Source organism: Orycteropus afer, unplaced genomic scaffold (assembly GCF_000298275.1).
Source record: "Orycteropus afer afer isolate SDZICR_OR568_19922 unplaced genomic scaffold, OryAfe1.0 scaffold00063, whole genome shotgun sequence".
Classification (NCBI taxonomy): domain Eukaryota; kingdom Metazoa; phylum Chordata; class Mammalia; order Tubulidentata; family Orycteropodidae; genus Orycteropus; species Orycteropus afer.
Window position 1 is genome coordinate 7,127,227 of NW_006921650.1, and position 13,700 is coordinate 7,140,926.

A 13,700-nucleotide genomic window follows, 5' to 3' on the forward strand; every position below is an offset into this window, starting at 1 on the left:
CCAGCCACTCCTCGGAAGGAAGGTTGGGCAATCCTACTTCCGTAGTGATACTGCCTCGGAAACCCAAGGAGGGGTCGCTATGAGTTGGGGCCAACTCGACGGCACACAACAACAACAACAATATACTATTCTGGGAGTTCTGGGAGCTTAGTGCCTAAGGCACTTGACTGCTAACCAGAAGGCTGGTGGTTCATACCCACCAGAAGGAAGATGGGCAATCTACTTCTGTAGTGATACTGCCTCAGAAACCCAAGGAGGGGTCGCTATGAGTCAGGTCCGACTCGACGGCACATAACAACAACATATACTATTCTATTGCATTTATAAAGAACTCAGAAAAACATTCTCCTAATGTTGTCTTTGAAGGTTGCTTCCAGTGTTTTTATATTGTATAGCTAATGTGGCAAACATACCTTGCCTGACAAGTGCCACAGATCTATTTCTCAATAGAAATACTGGGCTTAATTCTCAAAGATAATCTTGCACAGTAAAAGTTAAAGTTGGAATAAGAAGATTTTTACTCCAACAGAATTTTGAAAGACAAAAAAACACATGTACATACAAAGAAACTAGAATTCTACTATGCCAAATCAACTACATTTGGCAAGCAATTTGAGAAAGTCCTCTAACTATTTTGAGATGTTTTTGTCCAAAGTAAACTATGTGTTGTAGGAATGCTTCACCTATATTTAGAAAGATACTTCTGGGTACAAACAGTAAAATTCTGAGGTAACAGACAAAGAACACTTGATAATTATGTATAAATAGAAGTTCAACACTTTTGGAAGGGGCCACATACTTAACCCCCACTTCCTTGGCTGCAGGGCATTAGCTCAGACCCTTGAGATGCTTACAAATAAATATAAGCAACTTTGGGCTGCTTAAGATGACCTGATTCCCCTTCCCCTCCACTTACAGATTCTAAAATAATAACCTACCTGAATATATACAAGCACTTAAGCCTCAGATAGAGTGAATTTGTGGAAAAAGTCAACTGTATTTTAGTAACACATAGTGTACATACTTATTCATTAGCAAATTTTTGTTGAACATCTACTAATGTATTTCTGCAGTATTGGTTCTTCATTGATTATCAAAACCACTGACCCAGTTTCCTTTGTTAGTTGGTTAGTTGGTTGGTTTGGAGGAGAAAGAAAGAAAAAACAGCCAATTATGTTATAATTTAATTGTGGTTCAACCATGATTGTTAACAATTACCTATAATAAGACAGTTAATATATAATATATAATCTATAAAAGGTAATTTCATTGTAGGGCAAAGGGGTCTTTCGAGGCCAAAAGATACGTTCAAACATGTAATTTTTATTTTTTTAAATGTCATTTAATTTTTATCTTTTCTGTCAATTTTTTCATGAAGCCCAATGTGCATTCTTTACAGGCTTTTTACTACACACACAACACACAATCAGAACTCAACCGACATATATACATACATATGTGTATGTATACACACACACACACAATAAACCGTTAAAAACAGTTAAAGTATTTAAAGCAGGAATTCTATAGGTGCTTACAATCTGGAATCTTTCGGTCCATTCACCTCACCATGGCCCAGAAATCCCATTCATAGAGACTGCATTAACATTACACACAATACAAAAGCGCATGCCATGACAAAGACTTCCAAACACAAAACATACAAAGCGCAATTCTAAAAATGCCCGTAACGCGAAGTTCACAGCTGGCACTTGTGGCACCCTCCAGCCACTGCTGTGGCAGCTGTCATAAACCAATCACACACACCCAAGAGTGCCAGCGTGCCACCTAAAGAAGCCAAGCTGATGATGATCAGCGCAGAAATCCCCGCCGGATAAAGAAAATCCCCACCCAGAAAAACACAATGCCTGCACTCCCAGAAAACATGCTAAAAGAGGGAAAAGTTGCAGATTTAGAGGCAATAAATACTAACAGCAATATACGAAAAGAAGGTTTTCAATTGGGCATTCACGAGAAAGAACCATACGATCCAGTCACCACGGAAGTATAATTTGCTGGGTGGTACCAAGGGGTTTTTCCCTCAGTTGGAAAAAGAAGAAAGGGTGCCTAGGGGAAAATTAAGACCCTGCAGCACCTTTCTCCCAGGCAGCAAGCGCACTGAGGCTGCAGCGATCTCCGCTTCCCAGGCCCCCTCCCACCCTTTTCCAGTCGCCGCCTCCCACCGCAGCCCGGCTGCGCCTGGCTTTCCTACCTTCGCTTTGCCGGCCTCCAGCTTCTTCTGTCTCTCTTCGTCCTCCATGGCCTCTGCAGGGAAGGGTGGGGAAAGACAGGGAGAGGGTCGAGAGTAGAAAGGAAAAGTGGATTTAGACGGAGGTGGGACGGCAAGCTCCGGGACCCAAGGAACAGGGCCGGCCCGGCGCTCCTCCCTCCGTAGTGGAACAAGTCTCCGCGCTCACTAGCTGATCGTCCTCGATCGCACAGGCAACGCCGTCACCGCCGCCGCCATCTTCGTCTCCACGTAAACACACGGCCAAGCGGGTGGAGGGGGGGGCACGTCAGTCCGCGCAGCCGCCGCGAGCACTGCCGCGCCGGGCAGGTGTGCCTACGGCCCCGCCCCCACGCACCACTGTGCTAACCCTCTCGGGGCGAGCCCACTCGCTTACGCGCGAGGAGCAGACGAGGGACGGCTTCCCTGTAGCCCTGGACTTTCCTTGCCCTGACTGGGGAGCAACAGCTCCCAGGTAGCGGCCGGGTTAGGGAATGGAAGGGGCTAGGAGTCCAACAGGGGTGCCTGGCCCGACCCCCACTTGCAGTCGTACGGATTCATTGTCACTTTTAAAACATTGAGGGTTTGTTTTTTGTTTTTTTGTTTTTTTTCCAATTTGAAAAATTGTAGATGGTGGCGCACTGCTTAAAGTTCTAGGCTGCTAACCTAAAGGTAGGCGGTTCGAACCCACCAGCCAGTATGCCGCAGAAAGATGAGGCAGTCTGCTTCTGTAAAGATTTGCAGGCTTCGAAACCGTGTGAGGCAGTTGTACTCTGTCCTATAAACCAAAACTGCCATGGAGGAGATTCCGACTCATGGCGACCATACATGACGGAGTAGAATTGCCCCATAGGATTGCCAAGGCTGTAAATCTTTTTGGTCCCGCAAAGCGGCTTATAGGTTCCAACGCTGACCTTTTAGTTAGCAGCCCGGTGCTTTAACCACTACATTACCAGAGCTTCTTCCGTGCCCTAGCAGGTTGCTATGAGTCGAAATCCACTTGACTGAGGTGGATTTTTTTAATGGTGAAATTGAAGAACGTTGTAAAGCACTAAAGGAAAATGTGGTTGTAGCGGTGATGATGAGGAACTCACAGGACTTCTGGTTTTCAACCTATTTTGACTCCTCTGTTCAAGGAGCTGGGAGAGCAGCTAGTTCCTCTGGTTACTTCCTTTGCCTGAAAGTCCCTCCCTCTTCCCCACACTCTATAGGGGCCCTAGTCCTTCAAGATGCACCCCACGTGCTTCTTCCAAATCATTGATCTCTTTATTCCCTCCACTGAAACTGGGCCATATCCAGTCCTAACTTACTCCCTTCCCACCCTCTCCTTGGAGCTTCCCTTTAGCAATGGTGTTCTGAGAGGAGAATGAGCTTCAGAACATGGGAGGAGAATAAAGCCAGTCTTCACTGTCTATCCTTAATGACCTTGAATAAGTTTCCTGCCTATCTGAGCTCCAGTGTGCTTACCTGAAATTTTTCAGGTTTGTTAGGATCAAAGGAATTAATGTATGTTCCTGCCTGGTACAGGAGCTCTGGTGGTGTAGTGCCTAAGGCATTTGGCTGCTAACCAGAAGGCTGGTGGTTCAAACTCACCAGCCACTCCCTGGGAAGAAGACTAACCCAAGGAGGAGTTGCTATGAGTCTGGACTGACTGGACGGCAGTGAGTTTGGTTTTTGGGTTTGCCCTGGCACTTTAACCCACTGCCATCGAGTCGGATCCAACTCATAGCGACCCCTCCTTGGGTTTCCAAGGTATTATCACTACAGAAGTAGGTTTCCCAACCTTTCTTCTGCCTGGCACATTAAAACATAATTAATGTCAGTCTTCTTTTCTTGTATTTCTTTTTAATACTGAGTGATATTTTAATAATTTGTATATGTTCTAGTTCAACTCATTTTCTTGATTTCTTGATAGCAGAGACTGTCTTGCATTACCAAAATGACTTAGTATAGTGCTTTGCAACCAATAAACACTTGTTGAATTGGATTAAGCCCTGTTGAGCTCTGGTGGCGTAGTGCCTAAGACATTTGACTGTTAACCAGAAGGCTAGTGGTTCAAACCCACCAGCCACTCCTCAGAAGGAAGGTGGGGCAAGGAGGGGTCACTATGAGTGACCCAAGGAGGGGTCACTATGAGTCTAAATCGACTCCCCAGCAGTGAATTTGGTTTTTTTGGTTTATAAATTGAGCATTACTCTCCTTCCTTCTTTTTGCCTCAATTGTTCCCTTAATATTTCCTTTTTTCTCTTCCTTTCCTACCCTCAAATCCATTTCAGGGGTCAACCATAAATTTTAATGTTCGCAGAAGCAGATCTCCATTCCTTTTCTTCTGTGGTGTCGCTGGATTAATTCAAACCACCAACATTTAGGTTAGCAGTTGAGTGCAAACCATTTGCACGACCCAATCCATTGCCATCCAGTCTATTCCAATTCATAGCCACCCTATGAATTGCTCAAGTATGGCAGGGATCGTGGAGCTGGCACGGGATTGGGCGGTGTTTCCTTCTGCTGTGCATGGGGTCGCTATGAGTCAGAAACGACTCGCCAGCACCTAACAACAACAACTACTATAGGATAGAGTAAAGCTGCCCTATAGGGTTTCCCTGGCTGTGAATCTTTACAAAGCAGACTGCTACATCTTTCTCCCATGGAGTGGCTGGTGGGTTCCAACCACCAACCTTTGGGTTCGCCAACTGGCTCTTAACCACTGCACCACCAGGCTCCTTGCAACTACCTTAGCCTCTCCTGGATAGAGAGGGAGAACAATGTGGAACAAAACTCGGAATCATTTGGAGAAAAAAAAAAGGGGAGGGGACCAAATTTGCTGGTCCAATAGAGCCTGGTGGAGCCACTGAGACTATGGTCCCTAGTTGCCCTTCAGGTCTGGAATTGAACCCACACCTGTGGCTTCCAGCCAAACAAAAGACAGGCATATGAGTTAAACATTTACCTGAGGTAGATACACTCCTTGAAGAGAACAATCATGGGAGAAATAAGGGCTGCTTATGCACAGGGAGACAGCTCAGGGGGCAGGAGCGCATGGAGGAATGGACATAGGGAAGAGGTAACTATCAGGAGGAAGTGGGAGGGGAGCTGTTGCATTGTTGTAAATTGTGGTCAATGTCATGAGACAAAGTGTATGGGAACTGCTGTATGGAAAGTGAATTTGCTCTGTAAATTTTCACCCAAATCACAATTAAAAAAAAAAAAAAACTACCTTAGCCTCCATTGCACCACCTAAGGACATTGAAATATCTCATTAATACTTTCACATTGATTACATGTTGAAATGATCATGTTTTGGGTGTATTAGATTAAATAAAATATATATTATTTTTTCCCCATTTCCTTTTACTTTTAAAAAAATATGGTTAATAACTAGAAGATTTTAAATTTCATATGGCTTGCATTTGTGGCTCACATTTTTCTGTTGGACGGTGCTGCTCTACTGGACAGTTTAAATAGAGAAGTGATACAATGCCTGAGTCTTAGAGCACTTGCACTCTAAGAAGGAGGAGAAATAAGAGGAACAGTGGCTAGCTACATAAAAATAAAACCAGCTACATAAAAGGAAAAATCTCATTTTTGAAAAGTATTTATTGTGAAGCCAAAATACCAGGATTTCGCTAATTACTTCCTTCAAGTTTTCCAAGTTTTTGATTAATAGCATTGAGGATCCAGGCACATGATCTACACTAATAACATTGTTATCTGATCGTAACCCAGGCCACAATTATTCAGGGAAAATTTTCATTTATGATATTTCTTCTAAGCCGGATAGAGTAATTTTCTACTCATTTGTTTCACCATTTTGTCCATCTTCATGACTCTGCTTCCCTTAGAAGACATTGCCAGCTACTATGGAACATTTCCCACCATCACTTGCCATGGAATCTACGCAAAACTATGCTCCAGATCTTCCCTTCAAGGAGCACCACTTCCAATCTTTGTTTTAGTTAATGACCTTCCTCCAGCCTCCTAAACTCGAGAGCTTGGCGTCGTCTTTGATTCCACTCTACCTCACCCTTCTGTCAGGCACTCTGTCCTGTTGGGCTTTCTTTTCCAGAGACTCTTGATTACTCCCCAGCTTTTCCTTTCCCAATGCTACCGTGGTAGACTAGACTCATATTTAGAAAAATTCAAAAGACTTCAAGCTGGTATGTCTCCTTCATTCCTCCCCATTGCAACACAGTCCTCCATGACTGTCAGAGTAGCTTTCTAAGACACAACTTTGACTAAGTCATTGCATTGTAAAGTGACTTCTACTGCCACTAAGATAAACTGAATTCTTAAATCTATCCATCAAGGAACTCAATAATATGGCCCAGTTTAATTTTGTAGCCCTAACTTCTCCTCCTTATTTATTTCCCATTCTAGTCAAAGGGGCACACACTGGGCTCCCCATTCATTGCTTGCTTGATCACATTTTGCACAATCCCACAATGTCACAGTCTCCACAAGGCAAATATTTATGAGACATGCAATTGAACTTATTTTGTAAATGTGACTGGTCTCCTTTGTAGTTGAGTTTAAGATGAAAGAAAAAGATTAAATGTTAAAACCAAAAATAATGATATTTGCTTATTGATAAAGGAGATCTGGTGTTGCAACAGTTAAGCTGTTGGCTGCTAAAGGTTGGTGATTCAAACCCACCCAGCAGCAACATAGGAGAAAGTCCTGGTGATCTGCTCTGGTAACAACTGAATCTCTTGCCATTGTGTTGATTCCCATTCATGGCAACCCTATAGGACAGAATAGAACTGCCCCGTAGGATTTTCAAGGCTATAAATCTGTACAGTAGCAGATTACCACATCTTTCTGCTATGGAGCAATTGGTGAGTTTCAAACCACAGACCTTCTGGTTAGCAGCCAAGCACTGAACCACTGTGCTACCAGTGCTCCTCCAGTAAAAATATTATGGCTTAGGAAACCATATGGGGCAGTTTGCTATGTCACTTGGGGTCACCATGAGTCAAAATCAATAGCACCTAACAACAATAGCAATATGGGTAAATGATAGATAAAAGAGAATAGGAGGAAGCATAATGATTTATTTATCTTCCCCATTTTATGAAGCCCTGAAAGATTGAAATGATTTGTCCAACTTTCCCTGATTGGGTTCCAAAAGTCCTAGCTGAACTAAGATCCAGACTCCTGACTCAAGTCTCACTCCATTTTGCTGAACTGCTTCTCCAAACAAAATCAGTGCTAGAATAAATAAACACTTTCAGAATGTGTTAAATAAAAGAAATACATTGGTGTTAAGATCGTGAAAGATAATGCATAGATAGGAACAACCCAAGGGTCCATCAGTAGATGAATGGATTAAAAAATGTGATATGTATATATAATGGAATATTACTCAGTCATGAAGAGATATGACGTTCTGATATGGATGAACCTTGAAAACACTATGCTGAGTGAAATAAGTAACACACAAAAGGACAAATATTCTGTGATCCCACTTACACAAAGTATCCAGAATAGGCAAATGCATAGAGACAAAAGTTTGCTAAGTTCTCAGGGGTTGAGGAAGGAGGGAATAGAAGTAACTTATTGTTGAAGAGGTATTTGTTTCTCTTTAGTTTGATGAAAAACTTTTGGAAATGTAAAGTGGCAATGGTAGCAAGACATGGTAACTGTAATTAATATCACTGAATTGTACAGTTAAAAATGGTTAAAATGGCAAACATATATATTTTACTACAATACTTTTTTTAAAAAAAGCATAATTCATGACTTATGAAACTCATGCTCATTTGAAGTGGCTTATAATCTAAGGAACTGTTAAAGAAATTTAAGGTGTTACTATTATCATGACATGGAATTATAAGCCTGTAATTCAGGACACTCCACTCAATTACTGAGTAACAGAATATATATTGACTTCAGATCTCAAAGCGTTTTCATATCGCCAAGCAGTCTCAGAATGTAAACTGAGTTTCCAAAAGAGTTGTATCAAAGGTCCATGTAGTGTTTAGAGTCAAAATGCATTTAGTATAAATATAAAAAGCAATTTCAAGTAATTAAACTTTCAGTGTCTCTGTTTCAGCCAAGAGTCTGTGAAACCTTAAGCACCCACTATACTTAAAAATCCCTTTTTAAAGGAAACTGCCCTGAGTTACTATGACTTATGCTGGTTTAAAGAGAAACCAGCCTTGTTCATCTTGAGCTGCAAAATGTTTGGACCAGTGGAAAGCCTGGACACAAAGGAGGCTGACTTCCTGTGCTTTATGTGGCATAAAAGTCTCGCCAACTGTGACCCTCCATTTTAAATGGTGATGTTGGGAGCTAATCATATTTTCCCTCTTGGGCAGTAAGAGGCTTATGAACTAAGAGAACGCAGGTCGCTAGAATTCAGACGTGGTTCCAGTATTTCATGGGGGCTGCTGTACTTCACAGTCTTGGAAGTGCCCAGAGTAATTCTATGACTCAGATGATAATATCCTGGGCTATGTTATATCTCCCTTTGTCCTTGCACAAAACCTCCATTGCCAAAGGTGATCTGGGCATACTTTTCTTTCAGATCTTAGGTAAAGTCTGTGCCATTTTTTTTATGTGCAAAATAATATAAAAGAGTTGAATTTTTTTATAGCTCAAAATTGATAAGTATTTTCATATTAATATCGAGTCCTCCATTTTTCATACAAGAAAACAGGAATAGAATTCACCATTATGAAGTCATTCTGAATGAAATTGTATACCCCCTTTTTATGTGTATGTGTGTGTTTCACTCAGTGCAATTGAGTCAATTCTGACGCATAGCAACCCCCATTGGATTTCCAAGGCTGTAAACCTTTACAGAAGCAGACTACCCCATCTTTCTTCCATGGGACAGCCAAATGCCTTAACCACTACACCACTAGAAGTCCTTTGAATTTCTTAAAGTACTTACTAAAACCAAACCCATTTCCATCAGGTCAATTCCAATTCATAGCAACCCTATAGGACAGTGTAGACCTGCCCCACAGGGTTTTCCAAAGCTATAAATCTTTATGGAAGCAGACTGCTTCATCTTTCTCCCACAGAGCAGCTGGTGGGTTTGTACCACTGACCTTTTGGTGAGCAGCTGAATGCTTTAACCACTATGCCACCATAAAAAAAAAATCACAGCCGTTGAATCGATTCCACCTCATAGTGACCCCTCCTTGGGTTTCTGAGGCAGCATCTCTGTGGAAGTAGATTGCCCAGTCTTCCTTCACAGGAGCAGGTGGTAGGTTTGGACCATCAGCCTTCTGGTTAGCAGTCAAATGCCTTACGCACTACAACTAAGCCACCAGACCTCCTTCTAAACTTTCCTTTGAAACTTTAATATATATATGAGTTACATGGAGTGCTTACTACAAATATAAATTTCCAATTCAGGTGGCCTTAGAACAAGACCCAGAAATCTATACATTCAACAAGTTGCCTAGGTGAAAGTGATGCAGGTGATCTGAAGATAGGTATTCCAGTCTATAAGAATCTGCTAAATGGTGCCAAAAGATATGAAATTATATATATTTTTACATTTTAGTTATAGTTCTTGATATGGAATTTAAATTTGGGAAAATATATATTTGATAAAATTCTTAGTAGTGGAAGAAACGTAATTAGTACTTTAATATAGGAAAACTTGATGGACCAAAGTCATAATAAGACAAATGCAAATTAAAACTACACTCAGATACCATTCTCTAACTCCCAGGTTGTCTAAAATCCACAAGTTTGACAACATATTATGTTAACAAGGCTGTGAGAAATAGTCACTTTTATATGTTGCTGGTAGGAATGCAGAATGGTACAATTCCTATCAGAGGAAATTTGACAAAAACTATCAAGACTATATATTTACTCTGATCTAGTAATTCCATTTCTAGAAATCCATCCTAAATATGTTGTTGCTATCGTTAGGTGCCAATGAGCAGCTCCAACTCATAGCAACCCCATGTACAACAGAACAAAGCACAGCCCAGTCCTGTGGCAGCCTCACAATCCTTGCTATACCTGAGGCCAGCCTCACAATCCTTGCAGCCATTGTGTGTATCCATCTCACTGAGGGCCTTCCCCTTTTTTGTTTGTCCTCCCTTTTACCAACAGTTCCTTACTTAACAGTTCCTTAGATTATAAACCACTTCAAATTATATTCTTCTCCAGGGAATGGTCCCTTCTGACAGTATGACTGTTTGGGTTACCTAGAGCCACTCCTTGGAAGGAAGGTTGGGCAATCCTACTTCCGTAGTGATAACTGCCTCGGAAACCCAAGGAGGGGTCGCTAGGAGTTGGGGCCGACTCGATGGCAAATAACAACAACAACAACAGTGCTGCTCTGATAGGAAAATACCAACAAATGGGTGACTTTAACAAATAAGAGTTTATTCTTTTTAAGTTTTGGAGACTAGAAGTCTGAGTTTGAAGTGCCAGGCTCTAGGGGCTGGGTGAAAGCCCCTCAACCTTGGGCTTCAGCTCTCTCTCCAGCTCCTGGCCCACTGAAGCTGGAGGCTTTTCTTCACACAGGCAGCTGCTGGTTGCTGAGGCTGACAAACCCAAGGCCGACAAGTAACAAGGCACAGTCCCGATATTACCAAACCACAAGGCAAGCCATTGATTAAGTTCAGAAAAAGTCCCAAGATTGGCAGGGCAACATGGCAGGCTGCTCAAAAACCACTTGGCCACATGTAGGGTCCAAGTGTGGCATAAGCTGTAGACACTCAAAGCTTCTCCGTATATACAGGAAGCAGTCCACATCCCTAAAGCAGCTAATCAGCTGCTCACTGCAGATTCCACCATGCAATTGATTGCCAGTCTCATCATGGGGAATAACTACTACTAGCTGCCCAGCCACTCAAAGCCAGGCCCAGTGAAGTTGACATATAACCTTAACTACCACAATGACGATAGTTGGTGAGACAAAGCCTGGCCATTATTGCTTCCAAGGAGCACTTCTTCCAGGATAGATTTGTTATTTCTTCTGACAGTCCATGTACTTTCAGCATGCTTTGCCAAAACCACAACTCAAAAGAATCAACTCTTCTTAGGTCTTCCTTATTCATTGTCCAGATTTCACAGGCATATGAGGTGATCAAAAATACCATGGCTTGGCTTAGGCACACCTTAGTTTTCAAAGAGACATCTTCACTCTTCAGCACTTTAAAGAGGTCTTTTGCAGCAGATATTGTTGTTAGGTGCCATCAAGTTGATCCTGACTCACAGCGACCCTGTATACAACAGAATGGAACACTGACAGGTCCTCCCCATCCTCACAATCATTGCCATGCTTGAGCCCATTGTTGCAGCCACAGTGTCCATCCATCTCATTGAGGGTCTTCTTCTTTTTCACTGACTGTCCACATTACCAAACATGGTATCTTTCTTCAAGGACTGGTCTCTCCTGACACCATGACCAAAGTAGGAGACAATATGACCAAAGTCTTGCTGTCCTCACTTCTAAGGAGCATACTAGCTGTCCTTCTTCCAAGACAGATCTGTTTGTTCTTCTGGCATTCCACGGTATATTTAATATTCTTCACCAACATTTATTCAAAAGCATCAATTCTTAAAGTATACACAAGGTTAGTCATTGTAACATTGTGTTTAATGGCAAAATTCTGGAAACAATCCAAATGTCCATTAATAGAGGATTGCTTGAATGAACTGTGGTAGATTCACACATGGAGCACTTTGTTGTCATCATTGTTAGGTGCCATTGATTCATTCTCCAACTCATAGTGACTCTATGCACAGCAGAACAAAACGCCACCCGGTCTTGTGCCAGCCTCGTGATCCTTGCTATACCTTAGCCCATCGTTGCAGCCACTGTGTCTATCCATCTCACTGAGGGGCTTCTCCTTCTTCGTTGACCTCCACTTTACCAAGCATGATATACTTCTGCAGGGAATGGTTCCTTCTGACAACATGACCAAAGTAGGTGACACAAAGTCTGGCCTTTCTCACTTCCAAGGAGCATTCCGGCTGCACTTTTTCCAGTATAGATTTGTTAGTCCTTTTAGCAGACCACGGTACTCTTAGCATTCTTCTCCAACACTACACAACTCAAAAGCATCAACTCTTCTTCGGTCTTCCTTATTCATTGTCCACCTCTCACATGTTTGAGAGGTGATTGAAAATACCATGGCTTGGGTTAGGCACACCTTAGTTTTCAAGGAGATATCTTTATCACTTGAAAGAGGTCTTTTGGAACAGATTTGCTTAATGTGCTGGTGGCGTAGTGACTAAGGCATTTGACTACTAACCAGAAGGCTGGCAGTTCAAACCCACCAGCCAATCCTCCGGAGGAAGATTGAGGAATCTACTTCCGTAGTGATAACACCTCGGAAACCCAAGGAGGGGTTGCTATGAGTCAGATCTGACTCGACAGTAGTGAGTGATACGTCGTCTGATGTCTTGACTGCTGCTTCCATTGGTGTTGATTGTAGAAAAAAGTAATATGAAATCCTTGACAGCTTCAGTCTTTTCTCCATCCACCATGAAGCTGTTTATTGGACCAGTTGTGAGGATTTTTGTTTTCTTTATATTGAGGTGTAATCTATACTACAGACTGCAGTATTTAATCTTCATCAGTAAATGCTTCAATTCATCCTCACTTTCAGCAAGCAAAGTTGTGTCATCTGCATATCACAGATTGTTAATGAGTCTTCCTCCAATCCTGATGCCACATTCTTCTACATATAATCCAGCTTCTCAGATTATTTGCTCAGCATACAAGATGAATAAATATGGTGAAAGAATACAACCTTAACAAACTCCCTTCTTGATTTTGAACCATGCAGTATCCCCTTATTCTGTTCAAATGACAGCCTCCTGATCTATGTACAGGTTACTCACGAGTACAGTCAAGTGTTCTGGAATTCTCATTCTTCTCAATGTTATCCATAATTTGTTATGATACACACAATCAAATGCTTTTGCATAGTTAATAAAGCATAAGTAAACATCTTTCTGGTATTCTTTGCTTTCAGCTAAGATCCATCTGACATCAGCAATGATATCCCTCATTCCATGTCCTCTTCTGAATCCAGCTTGCATTTCTGGATTCAGTCAATATACTGTCAATATACTGCTGCCAATATACAAAATTCTGTCAATATACTGCTGCAACTGTTTTTGAATTACCTTCAGTAAGATTTTACTTGCATGTGATATTAATGATATTGTTCAATAATTTCCACATTCTGTGGGATCACCTTTCTTTAGAATGGGTACATATGTGGATCTCTTCCTGTCAGTTGGCCAGGTAGCTGTCTTCCTAATCTCTTGTCATAACTGACTGAGTGCCTCCAGTGCAGCATCCATTTGTTGAAACATCTCCATGGTATTCCATCAATTCTTGGAACCTTGTTCTTCACCAATACCTTCAGTGTAGCTTTGACTTCTTCCTTCAGTACCATTGGTTCTGATCATATGCCATCTCCTGAAATGAATGAACATCAACCAATTCTTTTTGGTACAGTGACTCTGTGTATTCCTTCCACTT

At 41.8% G+C, this 13,700-nt stretch overlaps 1 protein-coding gene across 1 annotated transcript in view; it reads right to left on the reverse strand.

Annotated features, from left to right (window-relative positions):
• Nucleotides 1–2,260, reverse strand: part of AKAP9 (A-kinase anchoring protein 9) — a 170,053-nt gene extending 167,793 nt beyond the window's left edge. The window contains exon 1 of the mRNA XM_042780806.1: nt 2,213–2,260. Coding sequence (XP_042636740.1) covers nt 2,213–2,260 — 48 coding nt within the window. The remainder of the gene's footprint in view (nt 1–2,212) is intronic.
• Between the last annotated feature and the right edge of the window lie 11,440 nt (nt 2,261–13,700).